General features: G+C 51.9%; 8 protein-coding genes across 8 annotated transcripts; 6 read left to right on the top strand and 2 right to left on the bottom strand.

The window, feature by feature from the left end:
- Positions 1–275: 275 nt before the first annotated feature.
- BBA_09282 (uncharacterized protein) lies at positions 276–746 on the top strand (the record flags this gene model as incomplete). Its single annotated transcript, XM_008604379.1, has 2 exons — positions 276–378; positions 487–746. 2 exons carry the CDS (start codon positions 276–278, stop codon positions 744–746), a joined length of 363 nt encoding a protein of 120 aa, XP_008602601.1.
- A 2,054-nt stretch (positions 747–2,800) lies between these two features.
- On the bottom strand, positions 2,801–3,334 carry BBA_09281 (uncharacterized protein; the record flags this gene model as incomplete). The annotated part of the gene is made up of 1 exon (XM_008604378.1): positions 2,801–3,334. The coding sequence occupies one exon, from the start codon at positions 3,332–3,334 to the stop codon at positions 2,801–2,803; it is 534 nt and encodes a 177-aa protein (XP_008602600.1).
- A 7,362-nt stretch (positions 3,335–10,696) lies between these two features.
- BBA_09280 (uncharacterized protein) lies at positions 10,697–11,141 on the top strand (the record flags this gene model as incomplete). Its single annotated transcript, XM_008604377.1, has 2 exons — positions 10,697–10,763; positions 10,864–11,141. The coding sequence occupies 2 exons, from the start codon at positions 10,697–10,699 to the stop codon at positions 11,139–11,141; spliced, it is 345 nt and encodes a 114-aa protein (XP_008602599.1).
- Positions 11,142–12,329: 1,188 nt separating this feature from the next.
- Positions 12,330–13,506, top strand: BBA_09279 (glutathione S-transferase domain-containing protein; the record flags this gene model as incomplete). The annotated part of the gene is made up of 3 exons (XM_008604376.1): positions 12,330–13,010; positions 13,056–13,265; positions 13,387–13,506. 3 exons carry the CDS (start codon positions 12,330–12,332, stop codon positions 13,504–13,506), a joined length of 1,011 nt encoding a protein of 336 aa, XP_008602598.1.
- A 232-nt stretch (positions 13,507–13,738) lies between these two features.
- Positions 13,739–15,532, top strand: BBA_09278 (uncharacterized protein; the record flags this gene model as incomplete). Its single annotated transcript, XM_008604375.1, has 1 exon — positions 13,739–15,532. One exon carries the CDS (start codon positions 13,739–13,741, stop codon positions 15,530–15,532), a length of 1,794 nt encoding a protein of 597 aa, XP_008602597.1.
- A 1,602-nt stretch (positions 15,533–17,134) lies between these two features.
- BBA_09277 (KH domain-containing protein) lies at positions 17,135–18,361 on the top strand (the record flags this gene model as incomplete). The annotated part of the gene is made up of 3 exons (XM_008604374.1): positions 17,135–17,531; positions 17,587–18,173; positions 18,224–18,361. The coding sequence occupies 3 exons, from the start codon at positions 17,135–17,137 to the stop codon at positions 18,359–18,361; spliced, it is 1,122 nt and encodes a 373-aa protein (XP_008602596.1).
- A 1,100-nt stretch (positions 18,362–19,461) lies between these two features.
- On the top strand, positions 19,462–20,971 carry BBA_09276 (UAA transporter; the record flags this gene model as incomplete). The annotated part of the gene is made up of 3 exons (XM_008604373.1): positions 19,462–19,655; positions 19,754–20,547; positions 20,751–20,971. 3 exons carry the CDS (start codon positions 19,462–19,464, stop codon positions 20,969–20,971), a joined length of 1,209 nt encoding a protein of 402 aa, XP_008602595.1.
- A 948-nt stretch (positions 20,972–21,919) lies between these two features.
- On the bottom strand, positions 21,920–24,370 carry BBA_09275 (dual specificity phosphatase; the record flags this gene model as incomplete). Its single annotated transcript, XM_008604372.1, has 1 exon — positions 21,920–24,370. One exon carries the CDS (start codon positions 24,368–24,370, stop codon positions 21,920–21,922), a length of 2,451 nt encoding a protein of 816 aa, XP_008602594.1.
- Positions 24,371–24,906: the final 536 nt, after the last annotated feature.

Genomic DNA, 24,906 nt, shown 5'->3' with positions numbered 1-24,906 from the left:
ATCGGCCTAATACCCACGGTCAATTTTATACACCATCAACAAAGTAGCTTAATAGTAGTCCGTCAGAGAAATCTAGATAATATAATGGTCATTCAGAGCAACGTACCTAATATTTCATGTTTAATCAAATTAAACCATCCATTATTCATGTTTCGTTTCTACAACGTAAGACGGAGGGGGTGCGCCCTCTTGACGTGCTATTCATCACGTCTCTTACAATTATATAGCTTACTCTGTACTTAGCGGCTAAGATGGAAAATACCTAAATCATCGACATGTCGAGAGCAGAGAGTGTAAGTGTCCGAGATACCCCCGCTGCTCCGGCGCCGAGCAGCTCTCGGGGCTCGAATATCCCAAGCCGTAAACCTGCTCCCGTTGGTGCGTACCAGGCCAACCTGGACTGCACAAGGCGAGATCAGGAACAGACAAAACTCATGAAAATGGGAAGAATGTATGAAAGGCGTCCGATATACTTGGAATGGGCAGAACATTGTGCAAATGTCGACGTCATTCGGCAGGCGCTTGAAGCTGAGCGAGCGAGCACGGCGTCATGGCTCTCTCCCCCTCCACCCAAAGCTGGCAGGATTGCCACTATGTTATCGCAGAGACAGCCTACCGGAGACGCGAATGCAGCTGTACTTGAGTCTATATCAGGTTCTGCTCGCGTAACAGTATTCAGGCCAAGTCAGCAAGATGTGCTCGCCGATAATGGACGTCGCTGGCTCAGCAAGCTGAGCCCCCCGTGATTCACGAACAGCATACATCCAACACGGCTCTTTTTTTGCTACCAAAACCGCTCTTGGAGGTGTACTTTGTATTTGACCCAAGACGGGCCCGTTGAAAAAAAAAGATCCTTTCTGCCGGAATGCATTCGAGAGACGGTGACTGCAGAAATTGGGCAAGGGGGGTCTTTGCCCGGTTCATGCTTCTTCCCCGACCCATCAGTCAGCGGCCAGACTATCAAGCAAAGGCCAATTAATGGCGGCGCGATGCATCGGTGGGGAGTCGATCTGGGAATCCATACCGCGGCGTTGCACAGTCGCCTGTCAAGGTTTCTGGATGCCAAATACGGCACGAATCGCAAAAGAAAACTACCGTTTAGGAGGCTCTTCTTTAGACCCCTACGCCCGGCATAGCAGAGCCCATGTACTGGCCGCTGATTCCCGCTTTGCCGTTCATCTTTGTGGCTGGCCACGACTGGGATCTGTACTTTGCCTGTGATTGCGACAATTGAGATTGTGCTGCTTGAGTGGGGTGCCCCATGGGGTCGACGCGCGATCTCGTGTCAATCTATCGACTTGTCAAGATTTCTGCGGGACATTGGCCAATACCTTGAAAAACACTACAAACCTTGGCTAGTGACACTGTTTGATTGCCAGTGGCCGCATACCCCGTGGAGAAGAGAGACGACGAATCGCCCTGCTCCATGCTGGTCGATGAAGTCTATAAGCCTGGCGATGGTGTATTCTGGCCTTTTTCGCCAAAGTCAATTCAATGAATTTGGATTTGTTATTGGTGTCTGTATTGTTCAGTGCCATAGTAAGACATAGACCCCAGCGAGCTGTTCTACTAGACGGGGTGATATGTTTTGGTGTGCAACTACCAAGTATATGATTTTCCATTTCGAAATGTACGACATTAGGTGGGCTCGAGAGATGCGAATGCTTAGAGAGTAAAGTGATCAAATGGGTATTGAAAAGCTAGCTAAAAAAGTCTATCCATAGCTGGAGACTGTGAAAAGGGGGGGTATCCAAAAAGAAGCATCTAATGTGTAAAGTAGGTAATAAAGAAGGCTAATCTCCCTGACCGTCGTGACAATCCACAGTGTCCTGTACTGTTGCATCATGATGAAATGTAACAAAATGATATGAAGAAAATAACAATAATGCTCGCTCAAATGCTGACGAGCCGGTACAGAAAGGCCAAGCTCAAGATTTGGTTGTATGTATGCGAAATAAAGCCGGCACGGCGCAAAAGAGAAAAGAAACAAACATGTGAAGAAACGTAAAAACGCTAATATATCCGTCAAGGAAGATAAGAGATGTATCAAGAAGAGAAAAAAAAACATTAAGTGGTGCTAGTGCGGACCGAGGCTGGAAGGCAGTCAAAGCGGGACGTGGCAATCTTTCGGCTGGGGTAAGATATCGGGGATCGGAGGGGAAGAAAGAGCACAGGCGTGGCGTATTCACATGTGGCAGCGAGACCCTGAATGTGATTGTAGGCTAGGATCGGCCTTTTTTGGGGGGGGGGCAAGTCGCCGGTTGTGATGAGTCTTTGGTCGGCGGTGCAGAGGCAGCCTGGCCCTCGGTATCGCGTATTGCCTTTTTAGGGTTCCGACAGGACCCGGCCCCCACATGTGAATCGCCAAGTGCCCGAGACTTTGGTTTGGCGGTAGTCCACCGCCACAGATGGGGTACCTGGTACTCCCAGCCTGCCTCAGAGCGCAAAGCGCTCCGAATAAATCCCCAGCAGCTTCGCAGCTGTATGCCAACGCGGCACTATGGATTTCGTTGTTTTGCCATTCAAGTATGGCTGCCCTTCTTTTCCATGTTGCATCAAAGGAAGAAAAATTTGCTCAGTCAAGATGCGCGGTCGCTGCTGTACTGGTAAAGGCCGTAATAGGCGTCCCGTGGTTGGCCGGTAGCCTGTGTGGGGGGCGTGTAGAATAAGCTTTCTGGGGAGGTGGCATGTGCATCTTCACATGCGCTCGTATTGCTTCAGGCTGAGTGCTGGTTGCTTTGTTGGCCAAGGTGGGAAGCAAGCAAGTAAACTCTCTCAGTGTTTTGTGGCGTGCGCGCCCTCACTCGTCCGCTTCTTTGATGGGAGCCATGGTGTAGTTATTGCGCGTCGTCGTCTTCTTGCCGCTGCTCTTCTTGCTGGCCGCGGCGGTGCGGCGGCTCTTGCTCGCCTGCTGCTTGCGGCGCTCCTTTTCCTGCTGAACCATGCGGATGAGGTCCTTGCGGACGTTGAGTCGTTGGCGCTGCATCTCGAGAATCTCGGCTTCGCTGGGCGCGGCACGGACGGGCGAGGCGAGGACGAGACCGAGCGTGGGCGGCGAGGCACTACCTGCGCTGGACACGCTGCGGATGTCGTCGCTCTCGGAACCGCTGCTGCTGCTGCTGGGCTCGTCGTCGAGGAAGAGGTCGTCGTCGGAGAGGTAGGAGCTGGCGCGAGGCTCGTGGGAGACATCGTCCTTGTTGGAGGAGCTCAGCGATGAGCGGCGCGGCCATGAAGGAAACGCGCACGACTCGTCGCGGGATGTGACGCTTGTGTAAATGTTCATGGGCGCGGAGCCGATGCTCATGGAGCTATATGAGCCATATGAGCCGTACATGATGACAGCTGGTATGGATGTGTGTGTGTGTATGTGTGTAGTTGTTTTATACTGCGGTTACTGAATAGTGTAGGCAGTAGGTAGTCAAGAAATCGGGGTGTCGAGAATGTGGAGTGTTGTTGATGTGAGATCTGGGGTCGTGGACAGAAGAGGATGGGAGGATATGATATAAGACGATGGGTTCCGGTTGTCGCTCGCTTATGTTCTGTTGGGGTTCGGCGGAAGTATTGTTTGAAAGGGAAGGCGAGAGAGTGTAGGGCTTATAATAAGACACGACCTGGAGACCTTGGCTTGTGCTTCTGGCTTGTGAGCCTGGGGATGCGAGGGGAGGGGGGGGTGTGGATAAGCTGGAGTCCGATGGGTCACACACGGCTGTATGTACTGATAATAAGCATCCAGGCATGCAACCTGTGGCGTACTGTAATCGCCTGGGCCGAGGAGGCTCTAGCAAGGTTCCGGGGAGAGGGCTTCTTTGAGTCGCCAGCCGCCTCGGTCGCGGCTTTGCCCGGGTGTCGGAAGTATGTATCCGGTAAAATTTGTATGCTTTTTTTTTCTTTTAGCGAAATTATTCCAAAGACTTGTGAAAGTTTTTTGTTGAAACAAAATGTCAAAACTGCGGTATTTCGAGGGCCGGAACGTTTGGCAGGTTTCCAGGACGAAAGGGCAGGCCCGGAAACAATGCACCGTAGATAACTAGGTACTGATGAGTCAGGCTGATGTGTTTGGGTGTGGTGTGGTTGCAAAGGCTCCAGGCTGCAGCAAGTTGAGGTCGGACTGAGCAGCTGTGTACGTGTTGCACTCGGCGCTTGCGAGAAGCGGCCAAACGTCGTCATAAGCTCACCGGCTGATTCAGAAGACGGCTGAAAATGTATAGAATACGTCGCAACGAGGGAGCAGGAAGAGGATGATGATGATGACTGATGATGGAAAAATTTCAAGCGAGCTCTAGAAGCCGATACAGAGACCAAAACTCATCGGAAACAGTGTACTCAAAGGGGAGCCATGATTTCTATTAATACAGAAAAAGGTCGTACGTGAGCAATCACCGCCCAACACGGGGGGCAAAGAGGAAACAGACACACTTTGGACGCGCAGCGGGCGTAGCACAAACCTGGGGCGCAAAGCAAAGAAAATGAATCAGTATCTCGGTTGATCAATGATGGAGCAGAGACACGGCAACACGGGTAGCAGAAAGGGGGGGGGGGGGGTGGACGCGGCACCGCTATCTGTGTGCGGTAGGCAAATGAACCTGTTAAAGCTGCCCGTTTGGGCACTCGTCAGAGCCGAATTGGGGGGTGTGCAAATAGAAAAAAAATAAAAGCCCCAGCTTGTTCCCCCCAACTGGGTGAGATGGTTGCCGGAAAGTTGTTACCGCCTTTGTTACAAGGCCTGAATGGATGCCTGGTGCTGTGCTGTACTGTGCTGTGCCGCTGCAAAACACTCACCGACCGCTTAGGAACCTGCAGCCAAAAAGTTTTCCCATCGCGATGCATAATGCGTACATGAGTCGCTGCAGCGCATACAGTTTGACCGCTTTCTCCCTTGATATTCCGAATTCTGCATGTATTCAAAGCTCCTGGAATTCTGTCTATCAAGAAAAGTTTTTTATTTTTGTTTTTATTTTTATTTCTTTTCTTGAACGCGATTCAACGGTCTCCCCCTTTTGAGATACTGACAGGGTGTGCACGGTTGGGCACAGGCAAGCAGCGGCCGCCAACGCCAAAATGTTTCGGCTCTTTTTTTGGCCTCGACAAGGAGAACAAAAAAAGGTGTCGACAACCGGCAGACAAGGGCTCTTACTCCCCGAACTATCCTTCAAGTTCGCCATTGTTTAACCCCCCGGCTCGCGTTCAGTTGCTTGATTCCAGAATCTTTTCAACGACATGTCCCCATGTTGGGGGCTTCTCCGCACACGGGACTTGGTTTCCTCGTTCCTGAACGAGCCCTACAGGGTCATCAGGCACAGAAATGGCACTTGTTGAACCAGCGATTCCAGGAAATGCCTTCCCCTTTCCAATGTGCAACAACTTGGCCAGGCTGTACGAGAGCACAGACTTGTACGGAGTACAGTGTCACCATTTGTCCTCGTCCTGACCCAAATGACTGTGTGACGATGTGGCAATATCTATCTAGGTTCTGGGGTAGCATCGGTGCGAGCCAGCAGCAATACTTGTTAAACGAAAGAGACTTGTGTCTGGAAAAGGAAGGTATCCGAAGCACAAGATCTTTGCGACATCGGCAATAACAACAGCAACAACAACAACAACAACAACAACAACAAGAAAAAAGCACTTTTGCATTCCCTTCCCCCCCCTCGCATGCTTTGCAGCAAATCGCGTGCTGTGCTGAATGGCAATTTTCTGACCGATTATTTCACCGCCTCTGACATTTGGTGCAGCAGACGAGGTTGTATGGTGGTATTGCTAAGTTTTCCATGCAGCAGAGCTCCGCAGCCACTGCTGCAACCACTTCCGTACCTACATATGTGACTCGATTGCGTTTTTTTTTTTCAGCGCCCAACCAGTTGATACTGCGGTATTTAGTCGGTTGAGCCCTGCGACGATGTGGTTGGGTGGGTGGAAAGTGGAAAAGTGACCGACTAAAATAATGTGAAGTGACGGGCCGCCATCTTGTCTGGTGCGCCGGCCCGACGTGGCGGAAGTGGCTTCTGGCGGTAAGGATAAGACGGGGGGGGGGGGCTAGAACTTTGCCCAGCAGTGTGATGAAACAGCACAAACATCAAAGTGCAATCAAAATTTCATCAACGTAGTCGCGAACCGGCTGGCAGGCGGATGCGGCACTGAAATGTTCTTTTTACCCGGCTTTCCGGAATTACTTGTTCGTTACGGAAGTATGGGTCTTGGGGGGTTTCGTCCACGGTAGGCTGTACCTTTTTAGCGCCAGTATTTTTTTCTTTTGACCTGCCGTTACTTCCATCTCATTAATACGCCTCCCATCTGACAGATTATAAAAAGGGAGGGCAAGACATTCAGCAAAAATAAAAAAAGTCCAAAAGAAAATACGGCCGCAGAAAAAAAAAAGGTGCATAGGCAGGGAGAAGAGAGAAGCATATGAGGGAAAAGTAAAAATAAATAGGGATGCGCCTCTTGGACGGAAAACAAACAGCCTGAAAAAAAGCCCAAAGCAATCTCTCGTCCAGCCCAAGAAAAGTTTGCCCCTTTTGCTAGGTATGTATCTTTGTGTGAGTTGAGCCTGCGCCGAACGCCGGACTACATACATTCTGTCTCAGACGTCGACTGGATTAAGGTAACGCCCGTTGTAATACACAATACGGAGTTTGCGGAGGTGCACATTTTTTGCCTTGGGACGACGGTCGATCTTGCACCATCACAGAGACACATTATTCACTAGGAACTCATCATCTTCATGACGAATAAAAGGAAAAAAACGCCCAACGTGATGTCGTGTCTAGCTGTAATTCGCGTTGGTGACGTTTCTACGCGCCCACTCGTGACGACACATCATAGCCAAGTGGTGACGTCCCCGTGTCACTCGTCCCGGTCATCGGCCAACCAACCACATACATGTTGGATGTGACATGAAGCTTGGTTGGCCAAGTGGCTACGTCGGAAATCGCCTCCTCGCACCCAGCGTAGGGCTCAGCAAAGCACTCCGGCGCCCTCTGACTCTTACAAATATACTCGTCACAGTACCACCCCCCACCCCTTTCGCCATTCCAACTTATTTATTGGGCTTGCGAGCATGGGCTTTTTGCTTGCCCATAGGCTTTTCCTAGCCAGTTTGCAATGGGGTTACGTACGGGCCACCTAGCGGCCCTACCAATGTAACGTTTTTCCGAGCCTTGTTCCACGGAGTAATATGGGGGGGACAAGTTACAACAGCGTCAGCGCGCCGCCACCAAATTCGTTCATCCAAAATTAAGCTGGGGCAAATCTTGGGGTTAGAATTGCCCTGTGAGACGGGCAGTGACGGGAAGCAACGGCATCGCCGTGGCGAGTCTGAGAGGATTGGCTTTTTCTTTTCCGAATAATCGCATTGGAAAATTTCGCTCTTGGCTTCTTCTCCTAGATTTTATTACCCTTTATTCATTCTCTTTGGCTTTTCTTAACCCTTCTATTGAATAAGCCAGCTTCCAGAAGGTAAACCTATCCTTTTGCTGTCCACCCAACATTTGAGACCAACCGATGGGGCCCCTCACTCAGTGGTTCGTGAGCCGACAGTGTTTGACATGGAAAACATGCACCCCAGGTTCCAGAACGGAAGCGAACAACTTGGCTCGTGCATCGAACTTCGAAAAAACAAACAAGGGGAGCCCAGTGCGTGTCGCAAAGTGCTTATGATACTCACATGCGCTGGAAAGCAAATCATGCATTAGTAGCTGCTGACTGTGCAGCGAACCGAGTTGGCATTGTGTCAAAGTAGCAAGCCGGTCAGCAGAGGCGCGGTCTGAGAGGTGAAACGACCGCAGTCAGAATTTCCATGCAATGCTATCGAAAAAAGCCTCTGCCGACTGTGTATGACCATACAGTTTTCGTTGCTCTGATCATGGTTGACCGGGCCGGTCCTCGAGCGGGTGCCGGGCGTCGACCCAAATTGGGCAACGATAGCCGTACATTACGCAACAGGAAGAATGAATGTCCAATACAAGATTTACTCTATCTGAAGTCGATAATCGAAATTTTTTATAAAATCAAAAATTAATCTATCACCTCTGCGACACGGCCAATCATCAAGTCAACACTCCGCCAGTGGCGTGGGACATGCGTCACGACCAACATGTCAGTTGGTGAACCTACACTGGACTTGTTGCGAGCCAAAAATCGGCTCAAGTGCAGCCTCATGTTTGCGACTACATATTGTAAGCCAACAAATCAATGCAGTCAACAGCAAGGGAAAAGGGCATACGTTAGGCCGCCAAGCTCGCTAGAGTCCGAGTCTCTCCCGTAGAATGGTTTTCAATTTGCATGAAGGCAACCCGACTCAAGTATGACAGTGCGACTTAGCAATGGCAACATGAAATGACTGTCATCTTTGCCGTTCGCCGATGCCTTGTTAGAAGCTTGTTTGAGGCCAGGTCCGTTGCTCTGTGACCGGGTGGCCATTGCTGGCGCGACTTGTTGCAGCCAAGATTTCGCGAGAGCTCCGCCTTCTTCAACCAAAGTTCACGAGCTCATCTTCCAAATGATGCACGGTTTCGTCCTAGTAGAGGCTTTGACTGACCAGGTTGCCCGTCTGGATTCGCTTCCATGCACTGTGGTAGTTTATGAGGTCAGAGGCAGCCGTGTTTGAGGGCACACACTTGGAGCGCTGCCTCCTTGAACAGTACAAAATGGAACACCAATCCTAGAATAATCAACAAGAATCAATAATACAAATAAGACATCCCAACTGGATCCCCATATTGCAACTTGAACCAACATGAGCGAAATGCGACAAACCTGATACATTTGCTGGATGCTGTGGCCGTCGGCCAGTGGCGAGACTCTCAGTGTGGCCCAGGGAACGGCCGCATTCCTTTTGACATCGACTGTGCTTCGGCGCCGACTGTCCTGCATTCTATTGCGAACCTTTCGGCGAGATCTGGCATTTTTCATGAGGCGATGCGCAAATGCGGCGGATGGTGACAGCCAAGCGCAGACTGACGTTTGGCAAGCCAAGGCGCTGGCGTTCTTCAAACACAGTGACTCTGCCAAGAATAGCACAGCGCTGTTAGAAACATCTTTCAAAGGGCAATTCTATTTGTCATGAACCAACTATGCGATTATAATCGCAAACTACACCAACGTCGAATCGATTGTGGACTACGGACTTGCTCTACTCCAGTGCAGACCACGCGACCCCCATTCGAATCACACACTGACACTGCTTTCCGCAATGTGCTTCCTCTCAAGAAGGATGGTGGTGGCCAGTTGACTGATTTATTGAACTCTGCAGCTATTGCAATTCTACGCCCTTTCCGCCCGTTACTCACCACACCTACCGGGGCTGTCGTAGCCCTGTCAAGTGATGCCTCCCTGATTGCTAGATTTACCAGCTCGGCATATCACTGGACTGTGGTCTGGGTTGGCAACTTGCTCTTATTGCAAAGGGGTCTTAATCGCAGCCATCAACATATTGTGAGACCATAAGCTGCAAGTCTAAGCACCTTGATAGGGCACCGAATGTCTGCGGCGATGAATTCTTCTACGGCGCGCTCAAAGCCGCGTACAATCGCAAATGGGACGTGATTGGGGACAGCTAAAGCATCATTCAGACGAAATCTAGGAGCTGGAAATACTCCAAAAAAAAAAACTCTACTGATTGTGACAACTTTGACTATTCGCCGCTTGGATTGCCATCACCGCCATCAGGAGCAGTAGCAGGTAACGGGACGAACAGCGGCGTCAAGGCAGCTTTGGAGCCTTTTTCTTTCTAGCGACGAATCGCGACTTCTTACACCAATATTGAAGAGAAGCCGCAATCTAATTGAGCACGAGTGAGCAAGTTTCTCGACATGCTGCTAGCCTCTCCACACGCCAAGAATCTCAAGTAAGTTCCGACGAGATGACACTTCGGCCGAAACGTCATCCTAATCAGTGGTGCAGATCCTTGAATGATCCATATATATCGTAGATCTCAGGAACACTTGGCATATTGAATATAGGATCTTCAACGGCTGGCCAAACCCTTGACGTATGCGGTTGTGAACGAGAAAGCTCTGGCAGACATGGCGGCGTCTGATTTGCGCAGGCATTGCAAAGACGTAGAAACGAGATTAAAGCAAACTACGAGATCAAATCAAGCTACATGATTGAAGCAAATTCTAGAAAGTTTATGAGAAGCAAGGCAAATACAAATGATCACCTCATCTGCTCGACGATAATATGCTGCAATGTTTCTCATTCCACCAGGCTGATCACCATATCGTCCCGATGTAAACGAACGCCTCGGCATGTGTACTATTTAATACCCCTCTCTCGCCCCTTTCCGCTGTGCATGGGCAAACGAAACATGCACGGAGCTTCTTGGATCTATTATAAGAGGGGGAGCTCTGGTTCATGCCCCAGCCGCACAGACGCGGGCTTGGACGCTGGCTCCCACTATTCACGTCGACGACTTGCGCCCTGAAACGGTGAACCGCCACAGACGTTCAGCTACTACTTGGTCACCGAGTTTGACTAGAGTAGACGAAGGGGCCTATTCGTATGACGCACGGTACATCAAGAAACACTTTTGGCCAAGACTGGCGCGGCGAGTCCGTCCCGGTATAAAGACTGCGCGATGCGCTCGCAGCCTTTTTCATCAGGCTCTGCAGACTCTCTTTAAGCCAGCTATTCATTGCCACTCTTTACAAAAACTTTTTTTTTTCTCTTCGCCAACTATATAATCATACCTTTCATAATGCGTTTCTCCATTACCGCGGTTTCGGTCCTCGCCGCTGTCGCCTCGGCTGCGCCTGTCGACAAGCGTAAGTGATTTTTACACCACACCCGACTGCTCTCATCGGAAAAGAGGAAAAAAAAACTTTTTAGAACAAGTTTCTTACAAAATTCTTGGCGAACAAATAGGTCAGGCACAGCAAGGCGGCAGCCTGCTCAGCGGTCTCACGAGCCTGCTCGGAAACATTGGCGGCCACACCAACGGCGACAACTACCCCCCGAACTCTGGCGGCACGGGCGGCGTCCTGGCTGACATGCAGGTCCTCCCGGATCACTTCCGATGGACCACGAACCCGCCCAGCGCGCTGAAGGAGATTCCCGCTGCCCAGAACAGCCAGCTCCGAGAGGGACACCGCCTCGCGCATGTCGCCATCTACAAGGGATTGGGTGGTAAAGAAGAAGAATAGTGGTCTACTGAGAGGATCAGATAATTTTTTAAACTCTTGTCATTTACATTGATTCTTCTATTATAATTTGGCTCGAATCGATCAAATAATGCACTATTATTCTAAACCCGGTCCTAGAGAAGACGGCTCATCTCTCATAATTTTCCAGGGGTGTGTGTACTTTCAATGCTCAGAAGTACATTGTTCTCGGAGAGTTTATAATTACTGCCATGAACGGTTGCCAGACTGTCCAGCCCAAAATGATGAGGCGAGATGGCAGTGGAGACTTGGCCTCGAACCAACACATTGTCATTCTTATGGGACATGCCAAGAATTGAATATATTCTTAGTGATGCCATCGTACTCAGGGTCAACTGCCTGCCTCGGTTGTAAGAACCACAAAGCTCCGTCATGACGTACATGTAAGCCTTCGTGGGAGGAAGAAATTCGCTTCAGGCAATCGCAAATATTGAGGCCAAAGACTTTCATCGGGCGAGATGAGCGGAAATTATAGCAGCCCCTCATTCACATCTTCACTGTCGGGTAGCGGTGCGAGACATGCATGAGCCCGATGAAGGGAGAGAGTATAGCGTTCACAGACGCTTGTTGGAGCGTTGGTTGGTAGCGCCGACTCGTCTTGGTCGTGGCTACAGGAAAGTGACTGGATTAATTGGCTTGGACCAGACATGACTGGCTCTTCGGGCAGCCACCAGCGTCCAAGCGCGCTGCCAAAAATATGTGCCCGTGATGCATGACGATGCCCGTGGTGGAATGCGGGGCTAAGGCTGAGGTGTGCTGTAAGTACCTGGTGGCAGGGACTGCTTTGTCTTCGTGGGTGACGGTTGTAGAATGACCTTCTTCTGCAGTTATCGATTCGTCTAAAATCAACATAGCTTGCTTCAATGATAGGGGAAACTATATTTTGAGCAGTCATATGGTTATGCCATCACCGTGTCATCCTGGCGCTGAACACAGGTATTAGCCCCACGGTAAATCTATACCTGAATGCTACATAGGCTGTTTGCCTCCTCCCATACCCAGGGATGTATTGCCCGAGTTCTTTTTCATCAACTAAATACTCAGGCGTGGGCATAATACAGATATTATTACCGTGTAACTGTCCTGCGATTTTCATCCTCTATGATTGGTTGAGAAGCTCGCAAGTGGCTTAGAATCTCCTCCTCCTCCACTGAAGAATATGTCTTATTCATGTCGCTTCCCCGCTGCATCCGCGGAAGTTTCAACACTGGTTTCCGCACCAGCATCTACTCTTACGTCGTCAGCATAGTCGCGAAAATGGCAGAAATCAATACCAAAACCCTCAAAACTGGCGATGATGCCGAATACGAATTGATATACTGGCCCGGCATACCTGGCCGTGGCGAATTTGTGAGGTTGCTGTTTGAAGAGGCCGGCGTGCCGTACAAGGACCATGCGCGCACCCCAGACCAAGCTGTCGCCAAGGTGCTCGCCCTCACTGACCTGAAGAATGTTGGCGACGATAGCAACCCGCCAATCCTCGCGCCGCCGGCGCTCAAGCACGGCAATGTCATTCTCAGCCAGACGCCCAATATTCTCATCTACCTGGCACCCAAGCTCGGGTTGTCGCCGCCGGCGACCGAGACGGCCTTTTACCATCTCAACCAGGCCGCCCTGACCATCCTGGATGGCTTTTCCAACGAGGTTCACGAGACGCATCATCCCATCGCCGTCTCAATGTACTATGAAGACCAAAAGGAAGAAGCCAAGAAGCGCTCCAAAGCTTTCATCGAGGAGCGTGCGCCCAAGTTTCTCGCTTACGTACAGAGGCTCCTTGATTCCAAGACGAGCGGAGATGGTCCATGGCTTCATGGCGACCGCGTGACATATGTCGACCTTGTTCTCTTTCAGGTATATAATACCGGGGAATTTGTAGGACGTCGCTAATAGGGACAGTGCATCGACGGTACATCGTACGCATTTCCCAAAACGATGGCGCAGCTCAAGAGTTCGGGCAAATACGACGGCGTCTTCAAGCTCTACGAGGCTGTCAAGGAGCGGCCAAACATTAAATCATACCTGGCGAGTGATAGACGCGCCAAGTACGCCGATGGACTCTACCGTCACTACCCAGAGCTAGAGGACACAATTGAGGTTGAGGTGACCGTGAGCAAATAGTGATTCCCGTATTCTGAGGTTGTAGGCTACGAACATGTCACATTTTTCGTCGTCTCCCACCAGTGATTTCGCTGTGATTTAGATCTTTCAACTCCTCTAAAAGCAACAGTACCAACAGACGTTTGAAAACCCGGCCCGGACTTCTGCCCGTCGATGTGCAAGGTTTGCGAAATGCTCCGTGCTCACGCGGCCGATTCGTCTGGTGCGCGAGGCATCGTTTCAAACATAAGGTGCGTCGTGAGATTCCTCTTGAAAGTTGTGACTCGTTCTTCCCAGCGAAGCGAGACACATAATGTGGCTTGTTTTTCGCCCCATATTATTAATGCACTGGTGTATCAACTTCAGCCTCCTTAGGCGCCGCGACTTACGACCGACATCTCCTAGCATGCGATATTACGAGTCTCGTTTCCTGCTCAATTAATTTCAGCGGCCATTGTATACCTGGGATACTTTGCGTTGTAATGTCGGCGGATCTGTTTGCCGAGTTTAGCCAACAGAGTGTTGAGCCGAATCCGACCACGCAAACGGTTCAGTCGTCATCCTATCAAAGCGCAGTAGGCAGTCCAGCGCCGCAGCATTGGGTAGATTTCGGGAGCAGTGATAAAAAAGATTCCAGCAGCGGCTTACCGTCACAATTTGCGCATTCACAACAGCAATGGTCGTCTTTTCCGTCACAGCCAGCAGCAGCAGCAGCAGCGCAATCACAGAATGCCGCCGACGATGACGACGGGTGGGGTGACTTTGAGGTAGCAGAGCCGGTTGCTTCCAAGTCGGGTGGTACAGTGCCAACGTACCAGCAACCATCTTCGCAGACGATAGCCTGGCCTGGGATTGAAGCTGCTCAAACGGCTAGTATGCCGTTGACATCGGATAGATATGGTGGCGGCGACACACACTCACAGCTTCACCATGTGCAGGATCAGAAAGAACAGAAGCAACACCAACACCATGAAGTGGAGGATGTGTGGTCATTGCCAAAGTCCAAACGGAAGAATCCAGTACAGTGGCAGGCCACTGATCCCGGCGTCCTGTTTAATGCCGATGACTTTGAATTGGAAGACGGAGAATTCGAAGGCGAGAGCGACAACGAATTTGGCGATTTTGAAACAGTCAAACAGGAAGATTCTCCAAACAATATCACAGCCGAGGTGACCTCAGCACCCGCCCAAGTACCGCCGCAGCCTTCTATGCCATCAATGGATCTGCTATCGTTGGACGACCCTATACCTGTGCAGCAGAGTCCATCGTCAAAGTCTGGTCATTTAGATTCTACTGGCGCATTGCGCTTTGGAGCTTCTGTGCTGGCTAATTCAGAGCCTAAGAGATCTTGGGCGCAAGATTTAGACTTTACGACATTCGAGAAACATACAATGCCAACAAAGGTGCAGCACAAGCCACAACTAAAGACGCAAAATACAATGCAGGCGGCAACGTCAAAGTCTTCCAACGTCTGGGCGACCTCAAGCAACGACGACGAATGGGCCGCTTGGGACGATTCTTTGAATAGCGGTGGCAATACCAACGCCGCCGCGAGCGACACAGCACCAGTTACATCGTCATGGGATTGGGACTCTATAGAAAACCCGGCAGAGAACACAATCACATCCTCAGATAGCACCCCGCCCCCCGTCAATGTGCCACCTCCATCGATTCTTCTTTCGCTCTTCCCTGATCTGTTACGCTCCGGTGGCACACTTTTCAAGACGATGTCCGGACAAAGTGGCAGTGTAAAAGAGCAGATTTTGTCCGATCCTAAAGCGACCCAGTTTCTGCAGGGGTACATATTATTAGCGACGACGGCGGCTCGCATCATGGCCGGCCGCAAACACCGATGGCACCGCGACAAGATCCTGGCCAAGAGCATGTCCATCTCGGCGGCTGGCAGCAAAGGCATGAAGTTGGCGGGCGTGGACAAGACACAAGTGGCGCGTGAGGACCGCGAAGCGGCCGACGTGGTGGCCGTGTGGCGTGAGCAGGTCGGACGGCTGCGGTCGGCAGTGACAGTGGCAAACGCGGCGGCCCACGCCAACCTCAGAATTCCAGAGCTGAGCGAGACGCTGTCAGCGCACACAGCCAAGATGGTGGGCACAGCGCCCAAAGCTTGCGTGATTTGCGGGCTGAAGCGTGATGAGCGCATAGCCAAAGTGGACTTTGATGTGGAAGACAGCTTTGGCGAGTGGTGGACAGAGCACTGGGGGCACCGGGCGTGTAAGAATTTCTGGATAGAGCATGAGAAGAAACTGCGGCAGCGCTGAATATGGGTTTAGATAGGTCTAGGTGTGGTGTTGGTGCGAGTTGGTTCCTCGGGAGAAAAGGGAGGGGCAATACCAATAATTAGTCTCTCGACCAGGACAATAGAAGATATAAGCATAAAGTTCCAAAAGATTAATTCAAAGCCAAACTAAGCCCCAATGCCAATGTCAATATTCTCCAGTGATATTATTTTCCGGTAATATCATAACGGTAATGGATCTCTTTTCGCACAAGTTATAGCGCGAAGCGGGGAAGCAATTGTGAAAAGGGATGCGGCACAAAGCGTGTTCGTGTTTCGCCATGCATCGACGTCATGCCATGGTCTCATGAAACCGCTGCACACCCACGCCATGGGTGTTGAATTGGCAAATTGGCTCGTCGCATCTCGTCGCATCTCAAAGTCACTTATAATGAGCTCACGCCTCATGGCAACCCCCCGCACCATGAAGGAACCAGGGACGACGGCAAACGGGTCCCACTACACGACGCGGGAGAGGACGCGAGGGGGGGCGCATTGCAGACTGTGAGTGAGTAGTTTTAATATGGGGATAAAAAAGTAGCACAGATGAAGGGTTAAGTTGGTGGTGTACTGATGGTAATTGAGCCGGATACCTTGACATCTAAAATAAAATAACAAATTCACCCTCACGTTGTCTTGAACATCACTGGTTACAGTAGCGTGTAGCATTGTTGTTGTCTCGATGGTACCTGCCAGAAACTTGTCTACTCCGCTGTCGCAGTCGTTGAGACGGGTACAGACCACGTACTGACTCGACCATTTCGCAAACCCCGCCTGGCGTTGTTGAGGGGTCCTTGGCCACTGCGATGTTACTGGTTCGCGGTATTTTGGTGGGCTCAGGCAGTTTTCCAGCGGCCACTTCGCGTCGTTGCAGGGCTTTCTCCCCCAAGTCGAGGGCCAAGGCAAGCCTTTCCTCCCGCCACGTCCTGCCGTTTCTTCTCCTTCATCTCTCCTCCTCTCCTCTTACCTTGTCACCTCCACCAACCTTTTTTTTTTCGCCCTCCACCACTCCTGCTACGCCAACATCACCTTCTTCCTCCCGCCTCTCCAACACCTCGCCTAAGCACCTCCTCCTCCTCCTCCATCTCCTCTCCGACTAGCCTTTCCTCCTCCCGCCTTCAATCTCGACACCTCTCAGCTCGCATTTGCCTTCTACCGCAACTCAACGCCCTTTTTCTCTCCCCGCCTCCCCCATCTCCCCTCGACCCCGCCAACGTCGTCGCGCTCATCCCACGTCGACCCTCACATACTTCACGTCTTCACCGGCCATTGACCTTTGTTGAGCTCCTCTTGCCACCCTCATCCACTTTCCACTTTGACTTTGATACAGGATACAGGTATGTTGATGCTGTTTGCTTGCTGGCGAATGCCCCGGTCTGCGCTGCTGCTAGCACGACCCGGCCTCAAGCCACACGTGCTCAACGTCGACGCTTCTTGGCATTGGGGCTTTTCACCCTTACTTTGTTTGTTTTGATGCTCATTTTCTCACGACGCTAATCTTTTCTTCTGCAGCATCCTGTCACTCTCGATCTTCCCCCCCGCTCCGAGCTTTCGTTCCCTTTCGTCATCTCTAAACCCATCCACCATGTCTACTCAGGACATCCACTCCAACGGCTCCAACGAGCTCTTGGACTCCATGGATCACCTCAAGATAGAGGACCGCCTCGGACCCGACGGCGAACCCGCCCCTAAGACGGACGAGGAGTATGCTCAGGCCCAGCTCACCCTCCGCGCCATTGTCTCTTCCAAGGAAGCCGGTGTCATCATCGGCAAGGGCGGCAAGAATGTCGCCGACCTCCGCGACGAGACCGGTGTGAAGGCCGGCGTCTCCAAGGTTGTCCAGGGTGTGCATGACCGTGTCCTCACCATCACAGGAGGCTGTGATGCCATTTCTCGCGCATATGCAATTGTCGCACGTGCGCTTCTGGAGGGTGCTCCCGCCATGGGCATGGGCGGCATTCTCCAAGGCAACGGGACTCATCGTGCGTATTCAGCCCTAAAGAGATCGGTCAATTCATTTTCACTAATCCATCCCAGCAATCAAACTGCTGATCTCGCACAACCAGATGGGCACCGTCATTGGCCGTCAAGGCCTCAAAATCAAGCATATTCAGGACGTATCTGGAGTCCGCATGGTTGCTCAAAAGGAAATGCTTCCTCAGTCAACCGAGCGAATTGTTGAAGTTCAGGGCACACCCGAAGGCATTCAGCGCGCTCTCTGGGAGATTTGCAAGTGTCTCGTCGATGACTGGCAGCGCGGCACTGGCACCGTCTTGTACAACCCAGTTGTCCGCACCCAACCCGGCACCACAGGCGGCACCGGTAGCACCGGTAGCTTTGGCGCCACTGGCAACGGCCGCGCCGAATACAGCAGCCCTCGTGTCATGCGCACCGGCAACGGCTCCGACTTTAGCAACGGTGGTGGTGGCACTCGCCCCTTTTCTCGTCGTTCCGACTCGGATGCCGCCTCACGCGGCCCTCCCACCCACGACGAGAATGGCGAGGAGATTCAGACCCAAAACATCTCTATCCCCGCGGACATGGTCGGATGCATCATTGGCCGTGCCGGTAGCAAGATATCCGAGATTCGCAAGACGTCCGGCGCTCGCATTTCCATTGCCAAGGTGTGTCAAGAGCACAGTCAGAAGAATAGAGAACCCAGCTAACTTGTTAGGCCCCCCATGATGAAACCGGCGAACGCATGTTTACCATTATGGGTACCGCCAAGGCCAACGAATCGGCACTCTTCCTCTTGTACGAAAACCTCGAAGCTGAAAAGATGCGCCGGAGCCAGCTCCAGGACACCGAGTAGGCATGTTTGCATGATTGCTGCGCTGCTGCTCTCTTGTCTGCGTTTTATACCACTTATGCATGGGCTTCATTTCAATGGCGTTTTGGCAGCTTCTGTCTGAGAGATTTGTCTCTCTTGGTGGCAGGAACAGCTTGAACCACGGCGAGAGCACTTTCATTACAGCAGTGAGCCGAGCCAGGTTATCATTCTTTGCTTCATTTGTTTCTGCTTGCGATTGGGATTCGAATTCAACACTCTGCTTCAACTCATCATGTCGATTCACCTACTCTCCTTCCCGCCTCCACGACACATTGAACATTATCCGCCTCTCATCGACGATTTCCACTGTATAAACTTTAGCTATGCAGGCTCGCATCTCTTTTTTCGTTTCATTATTCGGAGCAGGTCTGCCAGCTCCATGACTTATGCTGATACCACGACGTTGTCACCCTGGGACACTCTATACCTCCGCCCCTACCTCGACAAGGCGCGCACTGCGTGCCCTCTGGAATCACCATGCCCTCCCCTCTCTTCTGTCCTGACGCACGACTTGCTTTGCTTTACAAAACAAAAAACTTAGTTTGAGCCCACTCGGGCCGGCGATTCATTGTTCATCTCTGCTTATACCCCTCTGCCGCTTGCATGGCATTGTCTTTTTGATTGGGCATCGGGCCACGGGGTAATTACTTGTATTTAGCCTCTGGCCGAGATGAAATATATTGCTACTTGTCTCATTTCTATATTATTCTCATGTGAATGAAATAACTAGACGAAGTCGGCACTGTCTCGATACCTAGATTGTTAACAGCGTAGTGGCACTTTCACCTTGCAGTCGCCGGTGCCTGTGGCGTCGCGGCATTCGCTATCCCAGGCCCCACCAGTTGCAGGGTCCATCGGCTTGAGCTAGCCATGAAGCCAACTTGTCCAGTTTGCGCGACCATTACCTGACACAGCACATAATTGTCTGCGCTCTGCCAAGTTTTTTGGCCGAAGCGCTCTCTCTTTTGTTTCTTTTCCTTTATCTCTTTCTCTCCTTCTTTTCGACCTCGCTCATTGACTTGTATTGCGACAGCGTCACCACACCCCCTTGTCTCGAATCGGTTCGTCCAAAAAACGCAGCGATGGCGCGTACGAAACAAGTGCCCAGCAAGCGGCAGGCGTCGTCCGAATACTTTAACAAGGAAACGGCCGAGTGGGAGACTTCCGATGGAAAGCCCAAGACCAATGGGTCTGTGGTCGTCAAGTCTGCACCGGCAAAGGCGGACGCGGGGATCATGCAGCTCGTCATTGCCGTCTCGGGCATTTACGCCTCCTTGTACGTCTTTTGACCCTTTACCTCGTGCTTTTTTTTTTTCACCATTCACGGAATATTTGGTTGCTGATTGAGCTACTGTGTGTGTTGCTGGGAAACAGCTTGACGTGGGCGTACCTCCAGGAGAAGCTCACGACGACGCGCCACGGCCCGGCGCAGGAAGTCTGGCACTTTCCGGTATTCCTCAACACGATCCAGTCGCTGTTTGCGGCAGCCGTGGGCAGCCTGTACCTCGTTCTCTCGACGCCGCGGGGCGCCGCCGTGCCGCCGATCATCCCGTCGTCGCGGATACTCGCGCCGCTGGCGCTCGTGGCGGTGACGTCGAGCCTGGCGTCGCCGTTTGGCTACGCGAGCCTCGCGCACATTGACTACATTACATTTTTGCTGGCCAAGAGCTGCAAGCTGCTGCCGGTGATGCTGCTGCACATTACCGTGTTTCGGAAACGATACCCGCTGTACAAGTACCTGGTGGTGGCGGCGGTGACGGCGGGCGTGGCGGTGTTTACGCTGCACTCGGGAAGCAAGAAGAAGAAGCAGGCAAGCAGGCTCGGGGACGATGCGCGCGTGGGCTGGGGGATGCTGCTGCTGGGCATCAACCTGCTCTTTGACGGGCTGACCAACAGCACGCAGGACTATATATTCAGCGCGTTTCAGCCGTACTCGGGTCCGCAGATGATGTGCGCGAATAATGTCATGAGCTCGCTGGTGACGGGCGCGTACCTGCTTGTCGGGCCGGCGGTGCTGGGGGCGACGGGCGCGGGGGAGTGGTTGGGGCTGGGTAAGGGTGACGCGGGGGAGCTGGGCGATGCGATGGCGTTTATGGCGCGGTATCCGGCGGTTTGGAAGGATGTGCTTGGTTTTGCGGCGTGTGGTGCCGTTGGCCAAGTCTTTATCTGTAAGTCTTTTTTTTTTCTTTTTTTTTTTCCTCGCTTCGCTCGACGTGGGCTGGAAAGGGGAGGGAGGAGGATATGTGTGTGTCCTGCGGAGGGGTGTGGTGGGTAGGAAAGGCTACAGATGTGGCTTTTATGGCCAACGTCGAGCGAAGCGAGCTAAAAGAAAAAAAATGGAAAAGAAAATTGTGCTAATCATGGGATATAGTCTATACGTTGTCGACGTTTTCCTCGGTGTTGCTAGTGACGGTGACGGTGACCAGGAAGATGGTGACGATGATGTTGTCAGTGTTGGCGTTTGGACACAGACTAACGAGGATGCAGTGGTTGGGCGTGGGACTGGTGTTTGGGGGTATTGGTGTGGAGGCGGGGATTGCGAGGAGGGAGAAGATGGCCAAGGAAAAGGCCAAGAAGGAGAAGTCGGGGTAATAAGAGAAGGTTTGACAAAAGGAAGAGGAGAGGGATGGGGAGTGAGTGGGTGGCATTGTACATGTTCAAGGGATAAAACATTGATTCGTTGCACGACATGGCAGCTGTCATTCCAGATACATATAACGCGCTTCTGCTGTAAAGGTATGCATATCTTCATCTTTAGTTTCAATAGAGTTACAACTCAAGCATTCAACATTACCATTTTCACAGCTCAAGTATGAACATTATGGTAATCGTTTTTATTTCCAGGTGTATACCGTGTTTGACCCCGTCTTTCTCGCCCTGCCGTCATCATAACTAACAAATAAAAACAAGTGAATTTTAATTCGCAAAGGAGAAAAACCCCCCGAGGGCAAATGGAGCCACGCCAAAAGGACCAAAAAAAGAAAGAATCAACAGAATGCTCCCCTAATCCTGTATTACCACACCACCAGTGAGAAGAAGCGACAGAAATGTAAAAGTTTTCACATGATGAAAAAGAATAATCTAACGATTGCGTTCTTCCTTGCCCCTGCAACAAAGAATAATAAAGGGGTCGTTTGCTGGAGAAAAAAAAAGAAATCCAGCGTATGCAAAAACAGAAATGGTTCAATAAAGCCAACTTGCCGGTTCCATTACTCCGGTGCCTGGATTCCACCAAAGAATCGGAAGATGAAGAGGAGGAGGAAGGGGTATTCGCAGGATTATACAACTTCCCAATTGCTAGAAAGATGAAAATGTGGCTCTGCGCACAACGCCAATGCATGTAAAAGCAAGTGTGTTGGTGCCAAAAAGGGGCTTGGATTAAGGAGTGTATTGGAAGGAGATGTGAAAAGATGTAAACGGCAGCATGTCGGGGGACATGACAGGATATGTGCCAGCAGTCCTGCTTCTGCCGGGTGGTGTGGTCTGGGCCGGTTTATATAAATAATGGGCGGATAGCCCGAGTCGTCAAGAAAATCTTTCTCATAACAAGTCATCAATGGATCGAATAATAGGCGCTTCGCCTCGTGTCGGCGGGCTGCGCGGGTCGGCCGTAGGGTCAGGCCGGCCAAAGAAAAACGACGCTTCGCGTGGAAATGTTGTACCTCGCGGCGAAAACAGACCACTGTTGACGGGCGCTGGGGTGGCTGCCGTGTCCAAAAACTGCATCCCGGCAAATCCGGCAAATCCGGCATAGTCGTGGACCGGATTCGTCATGGTCTCGGCGCGGGGTGACAGTACCGAGGGCTCATTGTAAGGTGTTGTCGGAACGTCAAGCGTTTGCGTGGCTGTCGAAAGAGTGCGTGGATCGAGGACAGAGGGCATCTGGTCTTGATAGCTTCGCAATGGAAGCGCGCGCATGCCCACGCTAGATCGGGGTCGAGGAACGGGTGGCTGTAACCCATCAAGCCATGAAGCGGCATTCTTGTTGGAGCTGGGCTCCGGCCGGCTCATGCTTGACTTGGGTCGCTGCGGCACTTGGCCAAGCTGCGGCGGCGCTTGTGGTGGAATAGGTGGCGGCGCCTCGGTCGGCATTGGCGGAATCGGGGACAATGGTGCAGTAATAGTCGGCATTGGGGGCACTGGTAACACCATGTTGTTGGTGTCATCGTCCTCCATCGGGGCAAAGGGTTCAATGTTCTTCCAAGAAAAGGTCAACGGCGCAGAGGCGGGCCCTGGAGATATACTCTGTAGGCCAGGGGATGAGTTCCCTCGAGCACGCTTACTGCCATCCTTGAGCATTTCCTCTCTTGACTTTTCCTCCTCGCTAGGCAACGGCGCAGACAAAGGCTCCTTGGGCGAGACATCAATGGCATCGGCAGACAATGTCAGACGGTGCTTATTGGGGCTGCGTCCTGTGCGGGGTCGAAAAGCGGACGACGGCGCCGACTTTTTCTTGGACAGTTCCTTTTGAAAGTCTTGCAGCGAGTACATGAGCTTCATATTGGGGCTGATCCAGCGGCTCTTGGCCTGAGCGGCATAGTAGGCATCGTTGACGCTCAGTTCGGGGTTCAAGTATAAGCCATAGGCAATGATTAAGCTTGCAGAGCGACTCGCACCCTGCTGGCAGTGAATAAGAACCTTGTTACCCTGCTTGGTGTAGCCATAAATGGTTTCACACAGCTGCATCAAGTCGGGCGCAATATCCGTGTTGTGGTCCCAGGGAATGTGAATATACTCGGGGGTCTTGAGAGGATTGGCCTTGGGCGTAGTGGGTGTTTCAATGCTATTCTCGTCGGGTAGAAATTCAAATGCGGTAGCAAAGCTGGCAGTTGTGACGGCGGTGTCGGGAATGGGGCTCAAGTCAGGCTGTGTTTCCTTCTCTGTGGCCTGTTTGCGTTCAAGAACCTCAAATGGATTCTCGACCTCGCGAGCAACATTAAAAACAACATCAAATTTGGACGCCTCTTCAGCGGTGGGTTCAAGGTACAGATAGACTTCGTCTCCGTAAATGGCAATAGGACCGTCAGGATATGTGGGCGACTTTTGGTCCTCGTTGTTAATGCTCTCATCATATGGCTCAAAGTCTTGACGATTGGCCATTTGCGGCTTGATGGGTGAGCTCTCCTCGCTGATGGCAGCGTCAAACGATGAGCGCATGCCAGTCTTCATAGGGCGTAGAACCTCAGAGAGTCCAGATTCATTGCGTTCGAGCATCCGTGACGAGGGCAGAGGTGGGAGGGTCGGGCCTAGCGAAGTCTTGATTGAGCTCAACATATGCGGTGTCGAAGTTGAGTGCTTGAGCGCACGGCGCTGAAGAATCGGGGGCATGGCAGGCGAAGGTGGTACCTCGAGGACTGGGCGTACGAGGTCCTGCGTGTTTGTTTGCAGGCTAAGCTGGCTGGGCTTGCGCTTCATGGCCATAATTTGGGGTTTGATGAAGCAGGGCGTAGCTGGCTCGACGTTGGACGACTTGGCCATGGAAGTGACAGACAAGGGTGGAAGAATGGAGAGTCCCTTCATGTTGCGCGGCCGGCGTGGCGCGGGCGAAGTCATGGGACGGCTGAGTACGACGGGGTTAGCAGGCGGAAGCAGACCGGCGCTGTCGGTCACGGTAAGGGCGCCAAATGTGGTGTTTGGGTAGTTGTTGAGAGGTATGAGATTGGAATTGACGGGTGAGTCTGGCGAAGAGGATGGCGATCGATCAGTCAGAGGTGAAGAATCGGTAGTTGATAAAGTGGTGGTGGGCGAAGAATCAGTTGATTCTGACATTTGTGTCGATGTGCTGTCGCTATGTTTATGGTTTGGGTCCTGGTGGATGGCGCCATCCTGACCAGGCGCGGGCAGAACCGTCTTAGAATCCATGCCGACAAGCTTCGGTTCGAGAACGGTCACGGTGTCGCAATCACCAATAGTATCAGCGTCGAGATCAAACACGGACATGAAAGTCGGTATTTGATCTTCGTATAATCGCCGTGCGGCAGCGGACGGCATGTTTTCGTACCAAATGCCGACGCGATGTGTCAAGGAAGCCTTTCAAGGAGTCGCGGTCTAGTGTCGAGGCGGCCAATTGCTACACGGCGTGATGCGAAGATTGTCGTCAAGGAGCGTAGTTGGCCCTAGTCGTAGATTCGTCGATCGGAGGGAAACAGTCCTGCTGGGTCCGAGTACAGCGGTCGATAGGGCGCGGAGCAAGGTGAAAGGAAAGTGTTGGCGACGGAAAAGCCTTGATGTGTCGTCGAGACTTGGGCCGATGAGGCGCAATATAGGGCAGTCTTCCGGATGCCTGCGTCGCACAAATGGCGATGCGACGTGTAGACCAGTTTTCAAGGGAGACGCGGAGAGTGATTTCGATAATTGATACTCGCTGCAGCGCGTGTCTCGTCGTAAGACGGGTGTTTCGGTCGAGGTTGGTTGGCCGGTTTCGAAGCCCACGCCCGAGGAAAGCGTGTTTGAAGAGGCGCCGTGAGCGAAAGCGAAGCAGGCTTGGACCGGGTGGGCTCGTGGTCAAGGGAGACTGGACGTGACTG

The sequence above is a fragment of the Beauveria bassiana genome (assembly GCF_000280675.1).
Source record: "Beauveria bassiana ARSEF 2860 unplaced genomic scaffold BBA_S00049, whole genome shotgun sequence".
NCBI classification, from domain to species: Eukaryota; Fungi; Ascomycota; class Sordariomycetes; order Hypocreales; family Cordycipitaceae; genus Beauveria; species Beauveria bassiana.
This window is presented reverse-complemented; position numbering and strand designations above follow the sequence as displayed.